The sequence below is a fragment of the Schistocerca nitens genome, chromosome 3 (genome assembly GCF_023898315.1).
Source record: "Schistocerca nitens isolate TAMUIC-IGC-003100 chromosome 3, iqSchNite1.1, whole genome shotgun sequence".
Taxonomy (NCBI): Eukaryota; Metazoa; Arthropoda; class Insecta; order Orthoptera; family Acrididae; genus Schistocerca; species Schistocerca nitens.
The window spans coordinates 975,330,004-975,346,415 of NC_064616.1; the positions used below are offsets into that span (position 1 = coordinate 975,330,004).

Below are 16,412 nucleotides of genomic sequence, written 5' to 3' on the forward strand. Positions count from 1 at the left end.
TGACAATTGCTATTGTTAGAGGTAATGAGAAGCCTCTTGAAGGTTTGGAGGCCTATTATGACAGAGATATTGTTTCGTATCGTACCTTTTCTATTGGAGTTAAGGGCGATAGGAATTATGGTACAGCTGTTGTATTAACAGACAAACCATTTTCATTGTATACAAGAAACAGGAGACGTGTTAATGCCCTAACCCTAAGGACAGACGCGAGAAGAAGGAACGGAACGTGTCCAAGAAGGACAACGTTCCGGCGGTTTCAGTACCGCCTGCTGTAAATAGTTCTGGCTCCGGGGATGAGGTGGAGATCCTCGCCTCTGCCGCGGACCTCGCCCTCACGGAACCCTCGGGGGCTTTTCATATGGACGCAGCTGACTCTCCCCCCAGTGGCAGCAGTTGGCTCTGAGGCGCCGTCTGCCTCTTAGTCGCCTTCACGCCCTCCCAGTCCCTTCCTGTTTCCATTCTCCAGTGGAATTGCGGCGGTTATTTCCGCCACCTGCCTGAGCTCCGGATGCTTCTGAGTGTTTCCCCTGTTCTCTGCATTGCTCTTCAGGAAACTTGGTTTCCAGCAATGCGGACCCCCGCCCTTCGCGGTTAACGGGAATACTATAAGAACCACGCTGCCTGCCAACGAGCGTCAGGTGGAGTTTGCCTCTTTGTTCACCACTCTGTCTGTAGCTCGCCAGTACCCCTTCTGACACCTTTAGAGGCAGTCGCTGTCAGGGTTGAGCTCTCACCGGCTATTACTGTTTGCTCTGTTTACATTCCTCCAGATGGGGAGCTCCCCCGACATGTCTTGGCTGCGCTGCTGGCTCAACTCCCGCCACCATTGCTGCTTCTGGGCAATTTCAATGCCCACAACCCCCTATGGGGTGGGACTGTCTCCGATGACCGCGGTCGTGCCGTGGAGCATGTGTTGGCTCAGCTCGACCTTAGCCTCTTGAAAACCGGTGCTCTCACGCATTTCAGTGTGGCCAATGGCTCGTTCTCGGCCATCGATCTCTCTCTTTGCAGCCCCGGACTTGTCCCATCCCTCCACTGGATAGTGCATCCTGACCTGTGTGGTAGTGACCATTTTCCCATCTATTTGTCACTGCCCCATTGTCATTCTTCTGGGCACCTGCCCCGCTGGGCTCTCAACAGGGCTGACTGGCCGGCTTTTACTTCCGCTGCCACCATTGCGTCTCCCCCACAGGGTGGCATTGACGAGGTGGTCCGTGTCTTGACCATGTCGATCATTTCTGCGGCCGAGGCTGCCATCCCCCGCTCTTCTGGACTCCCTCGGAGGAAGGCTGTACCCTGGTGGTCGCCGGAGATTGCTGAGGCTATTCGCGACCGTAGGCGGGCTCTCCAGCGTCATAGGCGGCACCCGTCTCTGGAGACCCTCATCGCCTTTAAGAGGCTCCGTGCCTTGGCCCGTCGTCTTATTGCACGGCGTAAGCAGGAGTGCTGGGAGAGGTATGTCTCATTCTTGGGCTCCCGTGTCTCCCCCTCGCTCGTGTGGTCCCGGATCCGGCGGATTTATGGATACCAGACCCCTATGGGTGTCCCTGAGATCTCCCTGGACGGCGCTGTCTGCACGGACGCTGCCGCCATTGCTGACCAGCTTGCCGCACACTTTGCTACGAGCTCTGCGACTGCAACTTACCCCCCCCCCCCCCCCCCCCGCCTTTCGCTCTCTAAAGGAGCGAGCCAAGCAGACGCCGTTATCATTCCACACGCGTCGTTCTGAAACATACAATGCTCCTTTCAGTGAGAGGGAATTCCTCACTGCCCTCGCCGATTGCCCTGATACAGCACCAGATGCTGAAGCATCTCTCCAGGGACTGCCAGAGACACATCCTCACCATCTTTAACCGCATTTGGAGCGAGGGTGTGTTCCCGTCGCAATGGTGAGAGGGTGTTATTGTCCCCATCTTGAAGCCCGGTGCGGACCCACTGGCGGTGGACAGCTATCGTCCCATTACCCTCACCAAAGTTTTGTGCAAATTGCTCAAACGTATGGTGGGGTGGCGTTTGTGTTGGGTCCTTGAGTCGCGTGATCTCCTCGCTCCATCCCAGGGTGGCTTCCATCGGGGCCGGTCTGCTGCGGACAATTTGGTGTGGCTCGAATCTGCTATCCGTACGGCCTTTGCCCGACGTCAGCATCTCGTTGCTGTATTTTTTGATCTGCGGAAGGCGTATGACACCACGTGGAGGCATCACATCCTTGCTACGTTGCATGCGTGAGGTCTTCGTGGTCAGCTCCCGGTTTTTCTTCAAACCTTTTTATTGCGCCGCTCTTTCCGGGTGCAAGTCGGTGCCGCCTCTAGTTTCTCTTATATACAGGAAAATGGGGTCCCGCAGGGCTCGGTGTTGAGCATCTCCTTATTTCTAGTGGCCATTAATGGTCTGGCTGCAGCTGTGGGGTCGTCGGTGTCTCCTTCTTTGTATGCCAACGACTTCTACATCTCATTTAGCTCAATGACTACGGGAGTCGCCGAATGCAGGCTGCAAGTAGCCGTTCGCAAGGCAGCATCATGGGCTCTGACTCATGGTTTTCAGTTCTCTGCAGCCAAGACTCGAGTTATGCACTTCTGCAGACGTCGGACGGTCCACCCTCATCCTGAACTTTACCTCGACGGCCACCTACTTGAAGTGGTGGACACTAGCCGCTTCTTAGGTCTCGTCTTTGATGCCCGGCTCACATGGGTTCCTCATATTACTCAGCTGAAGCAAAAGTGCTGGCGGCACCTCAACGCCCTCCACTGCCTGAGCCACACGTCTTGGGGTGCAGATCGCTGCACGCTGTTGAGATTGTACAGAGCCCTTGTGCAGTCCAGGCTTGATTATGGGAGCCTGGCTTATGGGTCTGCATCGCCCTCAGTGTTGACGTTGTTGGACCCCATACACCACTGTGGGGTTCGGCTTGCAACTGGCGCTTTCCGTACGAGTCCCGTGGATAGTCTACTGGTGGAGGCCGGGGTTCCCCCGCTGCGGATTCGCCACCATAGACTACTTGCTGGCTATGCTGTCCACGTGCATTGCTCGCCGGGCCATCCCAATCATCGCCTGCTTTTCCCTGCCATGGTCCTCCATCTGCCCGAACGGCGACCTAGGTCTGGGCTTTCCATTGCTGTCCGCGTCCAGTCCCTGCTGTCGGAACTGGGGTCATTTCCTCTTCTGCCTCCATTCCGGGCCCGTGCACCTACGCCTCCCTGGTGTATGCCCCGGCCGTCCGTCCGTCTGGACTTGGCACGGGGACCCAAGGACTTGGTTCCGCCTGTGGCCCTCCGTCGCCGTTTTCTTGCGCTCCTCGCCTCATTTTCGGGCTGTGAGACTGTGTACACTGATGGTTCCCTGGTTGATGGTCGTACTGCCTACGCTTTTGCTCACACTGCCCATGTTGAACAGCGCTCCTTGCCGGCTGGCTGCAGTATTTTTACTGTAGAGCTGGTGGCCATATTGCGCGCTCTTGAGCATCTGCGTTCCTGCTCAGGTACGTCCATCGTCATCTGCAGTGACTCCCTGAGCAGTCTCTGGGCTATCGACTGCTGCTATACCTCTTCCCCTCTGGTATCATTTATTCAGGAGTCTGTTTCTGCCATTACCCGCTCTGGTCGTTTGGTGGTCTTTGTTTGGACGCCAGGTCATGTTGGCATCCTGGGGAACGAACGTGTCGACAGGCTGGCCAAAGGGGCGATCGACGCCCCAGCTTTGGTGATCGGCCTCCCGGCTCGTGATCTGCAGTTGGTGTTGCGCCGTAAGGTGCTTGGGATGTGGAATGATGAGTGGCGTGGCCTGACGTCCCCGAATAAACTGCGGGCTGTTAAGGAGACGACTGATGTGTGGCGGTCCTCCCTGCGGGCTTCTCGCAGGGACTCTGTCGTCCTGTGTCGGCTCCGCATCGGCCATACCTACCTGACGCACAGCCATCTTTTGCGTCAGGAGGATTCCCCCCTGTGTAGGTGTGGGTCCCGGCTGACGGTCACCCACATTTTGTTGGAGTGTCCCCGACTGCGCACCCTCCGGCAGTCTTTTAATCTCCCGGGCACTTTGCCTTTGGTTTTATGTGACGATGCCTCCATGGCTGACGATGTTTTAAATTTTATCCGTGGTAGTTCTTTTTATGGTTCCATTTAGGGAGGTCCTGCACCTTTCCCTTTCTGTCTCTCTTGTCCTCGAGTCTCTCACAATTGGTTGCAGATTTTGGTGTGTAGTCGGATGGTTGACTCTTTCCCTTTTTTTTTTTGTTCTCGTGGTCAGTCAACCAGTCTCCGGCCATCTTCTTTTCTTCTGTTTCTTTCTGTCTGGTGTTCATCTGTACTCTTCTTGTCTGTAGTGTTCGTTGCCGCATTTGTGTTCTTTCAGTGCATGGGGGGGGGAGTCTCCTTCCCCCTGGGGTTTTACCTGCTCCACAAATTTTTGTCTCGCCTGTTTTTTTGGAATGGGGGACTGATGACCTTCGCTGTTTAGTCCCCCTTAAACATCCCAACAACCACCACCATTGGTATGTCCATAGTGCCCCCCCCCCCCTCTCTCTCTCTCTCTCTCTCTCTCTCTCTCTCTCTCTCTCTCTCTCTCTCTCTCTCTCTCTCTCTCTCTCTCTCTCTGCTTCCCCCCCCCCCCTCCTCTCCTCCAACTGGCTAATCTGAGACGAGTCTACATCCATACACCAGATACATGCAGCTAACAGCACGTTTCATGAGGAAAAATACATTTTAGTGTAGACTAGCAAACCTGGCAATGCTTCGCAACTGCTAAATATGTTTGATGGTTGGGTACATGTCCTCATCTCCTCCTTCCCCCTCTCTGTGTCTGTCCCCCCCTCCTCTCCATTTCCCTTTCCACCATCTCTAATGTTGAACCTTGTTTACTGTTACTGCAAACAAAACCTTGTCTGGGTGTTGACACTGCTTAAAATTAATGGGAAAACAGTTGGTATTATTGTTATATGGGATATGAGAGGGATCTCTCCACCTGCTGTATCTGTGAAGCTAGTAGCTTCAATGGCAATATTTTGTGTAGTTTTTAATCTTTGAGTGGGTAGGGTTACAATATTTCAAATGATTCAGATTACGTGCTAGTATTCTGATCATACACCACTAAGCCACAGAAACTAAATTTCCTATTTTCCGTTAAAACCAACATTGAGGGAGAAAATACTACAGCACATTGTTGTGCATGCAATTTTTTTTAAATGTGTATGAAAAAGAAGAAGAAGATTGTATTTGAGAGAAACCAGTTGACTGCTGGTTTAAATGCCCTGGTATCAGTTAAAATTGACTCTGAAAAAGTTTACAAAACTGAACATTTTCACATCACTGTGTTTTCTTTTTTGCAGTTGGTTGTAGCAGAAAACCTGCAAATTGTTATTGAAAAATTACATAATATATGTCAGAATGCATTTTTATTATAAAATCTTGTAAAAAATTTAAGTAAATTGGTCAAGCACTTTTCAAGACTTTTTGCTTACAATGTATCTTCTGTATATTATATATACGTGAAGTGAATCGGTCAAGAACTTTTCAAGATTTTTGCAAGAGATCTTTCCCTTTTATATGCTACACATATATTTATATACCACATATGTTAAAGAAGTTTGTGGCGTATGTCCGTCTGAACATTTATTAGAGTATCATGCAAAAATCTGAATCAAATTGGTCAAGAAATTTTTGAAAATTTTGCTAACAAAGTCAATCGATGACTTGTTTTTGTATAGATGTATCGATTTAATGCACCTCAATATTTTGCATGTGAGGAGTGAATGTGTAAGGGGTAACTTGTGCTGCAACATGTGCACCATGTGGTCTCCAACTACTTTTTACCTCTGCACTGTCAAACATTTTTAAATGTTTCATGCATGTATTTTATTAATGTAATAGTTTAAGCTAATTGACTATATAGCCCATACTGCCCTCATTTTCATACCCCATTTTAGTAGTACTGGCTATGATGACTCTTCTTGGAGTATCCTTCAGTGACAGGTTACAGTTTGTAGCTGCCTAGGTTTTCCCTCACTTCTATCCGTCTGACTTAACATCCTGTCATGCATATTTTTGACAACAATGATGATGCTACAAACCCTGAAGCTGTCAGCTCTTCTTCTCTTGTTCCCCATAATATTATGTAAATTTCTTGTGGCGACGAGGGACTGATAACAGAGATATTAAGTCCCTTTAAATCCATAATCACCATCATCTGTGATTTAAAATAATCCTTGGATGAATAAATTATTAATACTAACATTAATACTGGTTGTCTGAATTTGAGACTGTTTTTGCTGTAACAGGTAACTTATATGTGACATTGTTTTCTGTTACATAGGCAATCGTATATTACAGACATGGATATTGAACAGTTAAAAGTGGAAGCAAGAGCCACAGCAGCAAAACACGTAATTAACATGTTACAACGACCCGACCAGTTGGAAAAGGTAAAACTGCAAAACATCTATCACTAAAACTACTACAAAGAAGAGCTTCCTTTTCAGTATTATTAGATAACATTCCTTGTGATATACATGTATGCAAAACGCACACACACACATTGTAAGCTATTGCTTATGTGCATCATAATTTTGTGTGTATATGGCTTTCACATTAGGTTATTCTTTATCTTATTACACAGAATTTCACTCAAATATATCAACTTTTCTTTCTTTTACTTTGTCTTCAAAAGAAAACCACGGAGTTCCTAGCTTTACTGTTAGTTTCCTTGAAGTGTGTCTGTAGTCTGTTACAGTTCTGTGTTGTATAACAAACTATTTAGCCCTCCCTATCATATTTAAACAGGGTAAACTAAACATGGTTCTTCCATAAGATTTGAGAACATTGAAAAAATGAGGACATTTGGAGGAAAATAAGTGCTGTGTGAATTTGAACTGTAGGATACAAACTTGGCTTTTCGTGTCTAATTAATTCACCCTGCGAGCAAATCAGTATCATAATTCCAGGGAAGTAGCATTGTTTAACATGAAACAGTTTAAAATATGGAGGATAAACACAGTGGTTGGAGCTTAAAGATTATTCAAAGACTAGTTGTTCTTATTGTTGTCTTTAGTGTTTTAGAAACACTGGGAACAGTGGAAACCTGTAAAAAGTAACTGCACTGTTTTAATTTCCTTTGGTTGGCATAAAAGCCACACATTCAAAAGTAATGATTATATAAATTACCAAAGTTTTGAAAAGTATATAAATTGGGGAAATGCTTTGAAGGTGGAGTGGAATTTTGTGTGTTGATTTCATAACCTTTTAAGATGAAGTCCATTAAATGTGTTTTTGACAAATATATTCACTATAAACTGGAAACTTGTAACTTTATTATTCCAGTACTTTTTCAGTTAGTAATAAAATTTCTGCTTTTGAAGGTTGAACAGTATAAGAGACGGGTAAGCAGAAAGAAAGCATCTGTTGAAGCTATGTTGAAGACTGCCATGCAGAGCCAGCTTGATGGTGTGAAAGTTGGGCTAAACCAGTTGCAAACAGCTCTCAGTGATATTCAAACAATAAAGGAAAAGTATGTCTTCATGTATTAATAATAGCTTAATTGGAATATTACAGTTAATGCTCTTTTAATAAGCTTTGCAGATAGTCTTCAGTTTTCTATTTATGTAGTAATAACTTCTACAAATTTTAAATATGAATGGTAATGAACTTCCTCAGCTAGTTAAAGATGCAGTAGAGTATAGATTTACTGTTGACTTTACACATTAGCTCATGAAAACTGGGCACTCTAACTCAGTATTTCTTGAAAAAGAAGGCTGCTACAGGTTATCCAGTGTGACTAAGCTGTCTGCCATGGAACCCATGTCACTGATATGCTTATGATTTGTTTGCAGTTTTAATTAAAACTGTGTCTAGTTAAACATGTACTACCCAACAGCTGAGAAACCATTCGAAATAAGTCAGTAGGCCTACTCAAGCATCCACTACCACATTCATATTCTGTATCATCTGTCATGTCACTTCTTTTATTAGCACTACTGCTGGCAACCAGACATTGAAACTAAGCTACAATTTTATAAATCAGCTACACCTACTGCACTCAACTAGCATGGATGTCTGAATTTTATGAGAGTTGGTAATTGCAAAATGCTGCCATGTCACAAAATCTGTGTTGATGGATAGACAGCTACCTGCATCTACAAATTATCTTAGCAAGTATTCCATTCTGTGTGTTAACTTACATGTCTCCCACAACACTCAGTGTCTGTTGTCACAATCTTATTTTCCTTGACAGCTTCTATTGTCACACATTGGCACCTTGCTTGCTACATAGCATTAGTCGAGCAGCAGTTCCAGTTCCTTAGTGGCAGTACTTACAGTTTCCAGCACATGTTCTCACACATCTGCAGTGTTGCTCCACCCAGTACTAAATACTGCACCATCCTACCAATCTTGGTAGAACAACTTCTAATTTCCTTCCTACACATCTGCATGTCCTGTACTTGTAAAAACTTCCTGGTATAGTTTACACATGCTTTACCAAATATAAACTCAGCTACACTGTCGAGAATCAATAATTCATCACTAATTAGACCCAAAATAGTGCTTCCCTGTTGCTCTTGGGTGTCTGAGCAATGACTGTGACTGGATTTTTTCAAAGCACGATTTGTGAGACTCAGTGTGTATTATGATCAATGCATCACAAAGTAGATACAATGTTTAAAGTGCCAGAAGTTCATACAGTGTGGGATTTAATTTTCAGGTAATCAACAGGAAGTAAGCGTACAGCCAGCACCTCACCAAAGCATGTGTTAATTGTTTTTCGAGTTAGTTGGTATGGACTAATAAATATCAAATTGTTCTGGAATAAAGTAGGAAAAGATCTGTAGGTGGCGAAATGTATATATTATGCCAAGGCCAGAATGACACACATCTCTGTTCACCTCCATATTGCAACTTCTTTCACACCAATCATGAATAAGATAACACACAGACCAAAGACATTACCCAGAGCTCAAGTCATGGAGGCAAACATGTAAAGGAAATAATGTCCTTGTCATGGTAGTTCAATGCTTTTTTTGTAACTGTCTGACTCGAATTTGGTAGCTTTACTGAGATAACGAGCTTTGTTACTAAATAACTTGATCATGTGCCTAATACAATCACATGTCTCTTTCATTTTGCAAATATTAATTCTTAATTACAAAATAAAAATGGAAATTTGAAAGAATAACAGTGTAGATTAATATTATTTCGTTTTATTCATTCCTCTGGCACGTACCACACTCCCTAACAATGCGTAAACTCATCCACTCTCGTGGTAACAGTTGAGCTCATTTCACATTCGTACTAAAGAAACCACTGCTTTTATTGCACTTTCACATTAATTTAACAGGTAATAACTGATCACAGAAACCATTCTGTATGTATTTAAATCACAATATATTCCAATAACAAAGTTATTAATCAATAACTACAATACCATTTTGTCTATAACCTCCATTAAATAGTTCTGTGCACCTTTCTGTGAATAAACAGAATTACTCAAACATACTTTTACCATATGATATGACAAAACACTTTCAGCTTTTAATTGTATTCTTTAGCAAATTCTTCATACTATTTATGTACGACACAGCGTGCATGGCTGCTCTTTACATAACCTCAACGACAACTTTCTGCACTCTAACTTGGTGCATGACCAGTAGCACTTTGCCATTGTTGACATTAAACCAAGACAAACCTTCTGCCAGAGAAAAAGTGTGCTCCGCTTCAAAACTTTCCGAGTACTATATCACCCCATCACAACACCAAAGATAGCAGTACTACTTACAAAAACAATTGCTCGTGCAGGTACACCTTAAGAAGTGCCATCATTGTTTAATCTGCTACTTTAGTGCTAAATCAATTCCAGTAATCAGGGCTCAGCGTCTGAAGGAGCAACACCATTCCCGTAAAAACCATCGAAACACATTGTGTCCAACCCAGAAAGAACACCTTTTTAATCTATAGAAATGAGGTGGTTTAGGGCAAGCAGTAAGAAAAGTTTCAGGAAACAATTAAAGCAAGCTATTCAAAACATCGCCTTGACATTGGGAGGTGACTTAATGTAAGTTGAGGTCTATTTGAGTAACTTGTCAAATGACACTCTGCAGTTAGGGCCCAACATGTTGCAGTGTGACTGTTCAAAAGTCGTTCATCTGCACAAATCTTCAGTGGTGTTAAATCTTCTAAAAAAGCTAAAATAGATAAAATGATGTGTGTTAATGAGTCATTCCTATTGCATTTATAATTTATCTGAACTTTGTGTGAGGATAACTATTTAAGTTTTAAAAATTCAGTTAAGTTTTTGGGCTTCTCCTTCGATATTTTAAGTCCACTCCTGTGCATGTTGTCTATAAATGGCATACTGAGATGGCTGAAATAGTTCTCCTTGCTTATGTTGCAAATATTGCATCAAGCCATGTAGTGGTAACCAACAGAGGGTGTGAGAGATTGTTCTCCAAAATCAGCAAATTGCCAGTAGCAGTATTTAGAAAGACATTTAATTCATTTCTCTACAGGACAGAATATAACACCATTAATAACAATATATCATGGGGTATAGGAAATATGTGGAAAATATTGTTCAGAATTCTTGTACATGCATATTAATATGAACTTAAATTGGAAGTCACTTCTCACAGATAATATAAAATCGTTAAGTCTGACAATATTTGCTTTGAAACTTCCTGGCAGATTAAAACTGTGTGCCCGACCGAGACTTGAACTCAGGACCTTTGCCTTTCGCGGGCAAGTGCTCTACCATCTGAGCTACCGAAGCACGACTCACGCCCGGTACTCACAGCTTTACTTCTGCCAGTATCTCGTCTCTCATTCTGGGAATATTTGCTTTATGTGTGATTGCTGCTTTTGGTTATAAAATCTCCAAAATGTTAGCTTAATTTGTACATTTCCGTTCACTAATGTTACATAGAATAATACTCTAGGGCAGTTCCTTTCTGTGATCTGAAGTATTCATTGCACAAAAATGATCTCTAAGAATTTTATCTGATGTAGTTCCTCAAACCTCATGTCAACAGTTATTTAAAATCTAGGTGTGTTAACAGTAGTGTCATGATACTCTTATTTATGGATTTTGTTGTTACAAACCAGGTACAGTCTGAAAGTAGTATTGTTTGTAATTACAACAAACCTCCTAGGGGGCTCACTACTCTGGTGAGTACGTGCTTGGCTATCAAGGAGCCCCAGCCTTTGCAGCACTACTTCACCTTTCTGTGCTGCCAACCTACATACACTTCAACTATCTCTTATCTCCTCTCAGTTTCCATTGGATGGTCCATTTGGTGCAGACCCTGCCTGGGACTCATTCACTCTTTTGGTCTTGATTTCTAGTTTCCTTCGTGGTGCTGTCTTCACCTTCCATTAACAATTATATGGTCCTCATTCTTGAGTTTAACCTGCCAGCTTTCCAAATTTTACAGAAGTATGTGTGATGCAGGGAAGGTGGCCCATTTTGGTGTAGGCTCCACCGAGGTCATCAAATACCTGCACGATGGTAGTCCCCTGACCGTGCAGGGTTTACATTATTGGTGCCTGCACTGCACACTTCCTATGTATGCCATGGAGTATGTACCCCTCATGACTGGGGCATGGGGACTCCAGGCAATGGGAGACTGGCCAGGTAGCCATTGCTATGGCTGGGTGGTGCCCATGGAGAGAGCCCCTGTCCAGAGTGGGTGGCACCATGGCAGATACTTCGCACATGAAGCGACTTAAACTTTGTCCTGCTGGTGGTCACATGGCCCCAGCAGTCTCTTCGAATATAAAGGCCTTTTATGATGCAACAAAGTACGATCCCAATGCATTCCCTTCTTTAGCCATGCTGTGGGAGGAATGCAGGAAGGGACGAATCCAGGACTAGACTACAAAGAGCAAAATCCTCTCCTCAATACCTGGTCTGCATCAGGATTGATGGGGACACCTTTTTGACTCCAAAACTTCTATTTTTTGTGGAATACATTGAAGACCAATACAGGGGAATGCAGCCATCTCTAAGGTGAAGAGTGGTTCCCTCCTGATTAAAACATCATCTCCTGCTCAGTCACAGGCAAAGTTGGGTAACATTCATGTGACAGTCACTCTCGACAAGTCTCATAAGGTGCAGGGCATCATCTTTCACCATGATCTTATTTTGCAATCTGATGAGCTACAGGTCAACTTACAGCGATGGGGTGCGCTTTGTGTCCATAGGGGACCAAGGGAAAACGGAGTTGCTACCGTGACCTTCATCTTTGCTTGTGAGGGTGATACATTGCCTGAGAAGGTCAAGGTGATGGTATACCAGTGTGATCTGAAACCTTATGTTCCTCCTCCTATGAGATGCTTCAGGTGTATGAAGTTTAGACACATACTCCCATTGAACCACTAACCCTGTCTGCAGGGATTGTGGGCATCGGCTGCACTCAAACGTTCCTTGTGCCACCCCCCCCCTCCCCCCCCATGTGTAAAACTGTAGTGAGCACGACTGTCCCTGCTCACCAGGTGGCTCTATTTTAAAGTGTGAGAAGAAAATCCAGATGGAGATGATCCTGGACAAGCTCACATATCGAGAGGCCAAAAAAAGTATGAGCGTCTTAATCCTGTACAAATGGCTCAATCGTACACTACGGTTGCAATGTCATTGCCTTCTCTCTCAACGGTGCCTTCTTCTGTTGTGCTTCCTACAGTGGGCTCTGAGCCACTTGCTAATACCTGCCTGCCCAGGTGGTTGGGGGCCCTTCTGGTGCCTCACCATGCCCCCTTCAAGAGTATTGGCGCCCCACCTGCTGGGGACACTGCTCCCATTCCTCAGTTTGAGGTGCCTCATCCTCCTCTGGCTTCTCCAGCTAGGAAGAGGTCCTTCGGGACCCTTCCTTCCATGGTTCCAGCTTGTCCACAGTCAGATGCCAGCTGTTGGACTTCTTGTTCTTCCACTGTCCCTGAAACCAATTCAGGAAACCTTTCCAGTCCTCATAAGGAGAAGGACAAAAAGAACTCCTCTAAGACAAAGGAAATTACAGTGGCCCCCCACACCACCAGACTCGGCATGTATTCCTGTGCCCCAGGTGGAGATCCCAGTGACCCCTCAGACACCAGATCACCTATGGCAGTGTGCTGTGAAAAGCTGATGACCAACTGGTTGCAGCATGTAACCCTGGGTTATAACCTCACCCCCTCACCCCTCCCCTGCCCCCTCCACCCTGGTCACTTCATGCCCCCACAGTATTCAGAGAGTGTGATCCTCCAGTGGAATTGTAATGGATTTTTCCTCCACCGGGCTGAGCTACGGCAGCTTTTAAGCACTTATGCTGCATCCTGTATTGCCATCCAGAAAATGTGGTTTCCAGTAGCTTGGACCCCTGCCCTTCATGTTTGCTGAGGTTATTTTAATAATCGTGCCAACTATGAGATGGTATCAGGTGGAGTCTGTACAAATGTGCTGGACACTCTATACAGTGGCCTTGTACCTCTTGATACATCTCTGGAGGCTGTGGCTGTTTTGGGAAGGGCACATCTGGATTTTACCATCTGTAATGTTCATCTCCCTCCCGATGACGTTTTATTCCAGGACATACTGTCTGCATTACTCTCTCAGCTCCTCCCACCTTTCCTAGTCCTGCATTACTTCAATGCCCATAACCATGTGTGGGGTGTTACAATGATCACTGGCTGCCTCTTGGACTCTGGTGCCCCCACACACTTCAGTTTAGCACACAGAACTTATTCAGACATTGATCTGTCCTTTTCCAGTCCTGCTCTTCTACCGTCTATCCACTGGAAGGTCCACAATGACCTGAGTGATAGTGGCCACTTTCCAATCTTCCTGTCCCTTAATCAGCATTACTCCCCTGGATGCGTGCCCAGATGGGTTCTCCGTAATACTGACAGGGATAGGTTAGCCTCTGTTGTTGTCCTGCTCCTGATTGCAAGGCAGTATCGATGCTGCTGTTCAGCATTCAATGGCAGCCATTCTTTTGGCAGCCAGCCAAACCATCCCCTCTTCCTGTCAATCCACTTGTCAGAAGATGGTACCGTGGTGGACCGCAGAGATCACTTCAGCCATTAGAGATTGTAGGCGGGTTCTCCATTGCCAAAAGTGGCTCCCTTCCCAGTTGTAATGACCAGGTAGAATATCTTACAAACATTATCCTTACCGCCAGAGAATGTTCCATTCCTCACACTTCCACTTTACCATGCCTTGTCCCGATCTGTTGGTGGACTGAGGCATATAGTGACGCAATTCGCGTGCAGAGACATGCTCTCCACATTTTTAAACGTATCCTAAGATGACAAATTGCATTCATTATAAACAGTTGCTTACACAGTCTCATTTTGTTCTTTCGGATAGCAGAAAATGCTAGCTGGATTTTCTTTACTAGTTCTTTTAACAGTTCCACTCCCTCTTCTGTTGTGTGGGCCAACCTCCTATGACTCTCTGTGGCCTAGGTCCATTCCTCAATTTCCAGCCTGACAGTAGCAGATGATGTCATAGTAGATGCCATTCCTATCTCCAACACTTTGGCCACTATTTTGTGGAGATTTCAAGCTCCACCCACTATCACCCCACCTTCCCCCATCGGAAACGAGTGGAGGAGGCTTGGGCGATACCCTTCTCTTCTCAGAATCGTGAGTGCTACAATGCCACCTTTACTATTAGGGAACTAGCTCATACTCTTACTTCATCCTGATCCTCCGCCCCAGGGCTGGACGATGTTCACATTCAGATGTTGCAGAACCTTTCTCTTGCGGGTAAGCACTTTCTCTTTCATACGTGTGATAGCATTTTGGCAGAGGGCATGTTTTGCAGATGCTGGTGTGAAGCAACTGTCATACCCATACGTGAGCCCAGTAAGGACAAACACCGTCCTTCTAGTTATCACCCAATTTCTCTCAGCAGATGTGTTTGAAGGTGATGGAGTGTATGATACATGCCCGGCTGGTATGGTGGCTCAACTCTCGCAATTTATTAACCACTGCACAGTGTGGATTTCGAGCGCGCCGTTCTGCAGTTGACCATCTATCACTTTGTCAACACATGCCATGAATGGTTTTCTGCAGAATAACCTGACTGTGGCCATGTTTTTCAATTTGGAGAAAACCTATAGCACCTGCTGCAGGACTGGTATCCTCTGTACACTCTACACACGGGACTTCCATGGCCGCATGCCCCATTTCCTTCAGGAATTTTTAAAAGACAGAGTTTTCAAGGTACGTGTGGGTTCTGCCTTCTCGGACACCTTTGTACAGGAAACCGGTGTGCCTCAGTGCTCCATCCCGAGCATCATCCTCTTTGCTATCGCCACTAACCCTATTATGGCCTGTCTCCCACTGGGCGTCTCCTTTTTTGAAGACGATTTTGTGGTCTTTTGCAGTTCTCCATGGACTAGTGTCCTCAAGTGGCATCTTCACCAGTATCTCGATCATATCTACACATGGAGCATTGACAATGGCTTTCGCTTCTCCACTGACAAAACTGTTCATATGAATTTCTGGCAGCGCAGTTGGTTTCTTCCGCCCTATTGGCGCAGTTGGTTTCTTCCACCGTCTTTACATCTCGGTCCTGTTGCTCTTCTGTTTGCTGAAAATATGAAATTCCTGGGTCTCATACTCGATACGAAACTTTCGTGGTCCTCCCATGTCTTACCTGGATGCTGCCTGCTGTACTCGTTTCCTCAGTGTCCCACATGTCCTCGGCGGTACTTCCTGGGGAGCAGGTCAGATCACCCTTGTCCATTGTACTGGTCCCTTGCCTGTTCAAAACTAGAATATGGGTGTTTTGTTTATGCATCTGCAAGTCCGTCCCTCTTACACCATCTCAATACTATCCACCATTGTGGCATCTGCTTGGCCACTGGCACCTTTTACACTAGCCTGGTTGAGTGTCTGTATGCAGAAGCTGCCGAACTACTGCTGTCATATCGCCGTGATTTTCTAGTCACCAGATAAGCATGCTGTTTGTCTGCCATGCCTGGCCACCCATCCTGTACCATCTCCTTCGATGACTCCTTTGATTGCTAGTATGGGATGTGTTCCTCTTCTCTGACCACCTGGAGTTCACTTTTGGCTCATGCTCTGGCAGCTTAACCTCGTGCTACCTGCCATTTCTCGATGAATGTGAACTCTTCACCACCTTGGCTTCATGTGGTGACCCGTGTTCATCTTGGCCTTGATTTGCTTCCTGAGGACACTACTCCAGCCTCACTCTATCACTGTAAGTTTCACTACCTTCACGCAGAACTTCACGTAGTACCTTTGTGAACACTGATGGCCCTCGGGCAGACAGTGGTGTCGGATGTGCCTTCATCATTGGCACCAATGATTTTTGGTATCGCCTTCTGGAACATTGCTCAGTATTTACAGCAGAGCCCTTTGCCCTGTATTGGGCCTCGCAGTACATCTGGCAACAGAAGCTTTTCAATTGTGTCAGCTGCTCAGACACTTTTCAGT

The 16,412-nt window shown here is 45.5% G+C and overlaps 1 protein-coding gene across 2 annotated transcripts in view; it reads left to right on the forward strand.

Annotated features, from left to right (window-relative positions):
* Positions 1-16,412, forward strand: part of LOC126249037 (exocyst complex component 3) — a 54,960-nt gene that overhangs the window by 15,763 nt on the left and 22,785 nt on the right. For both annotated transcript variants that reach the window (XM_049950656.1, XM_049950655.1), the window contains 2 exons: positions 6,304-6,412; positions 7,346-7,494. In XM_049950656.1, the coding sequence (XP_049806613.1) occupies positions 6,323-6,412; positions 7,346-7,494 (239 nt within the window). In that variant the 5' untranslated portion in view covers positions 6,304-6,322. The remainder of the gene's footprint in view (positions 1-6,303; positions 6,413-7,345; positions 7,495-16,412) is intronic.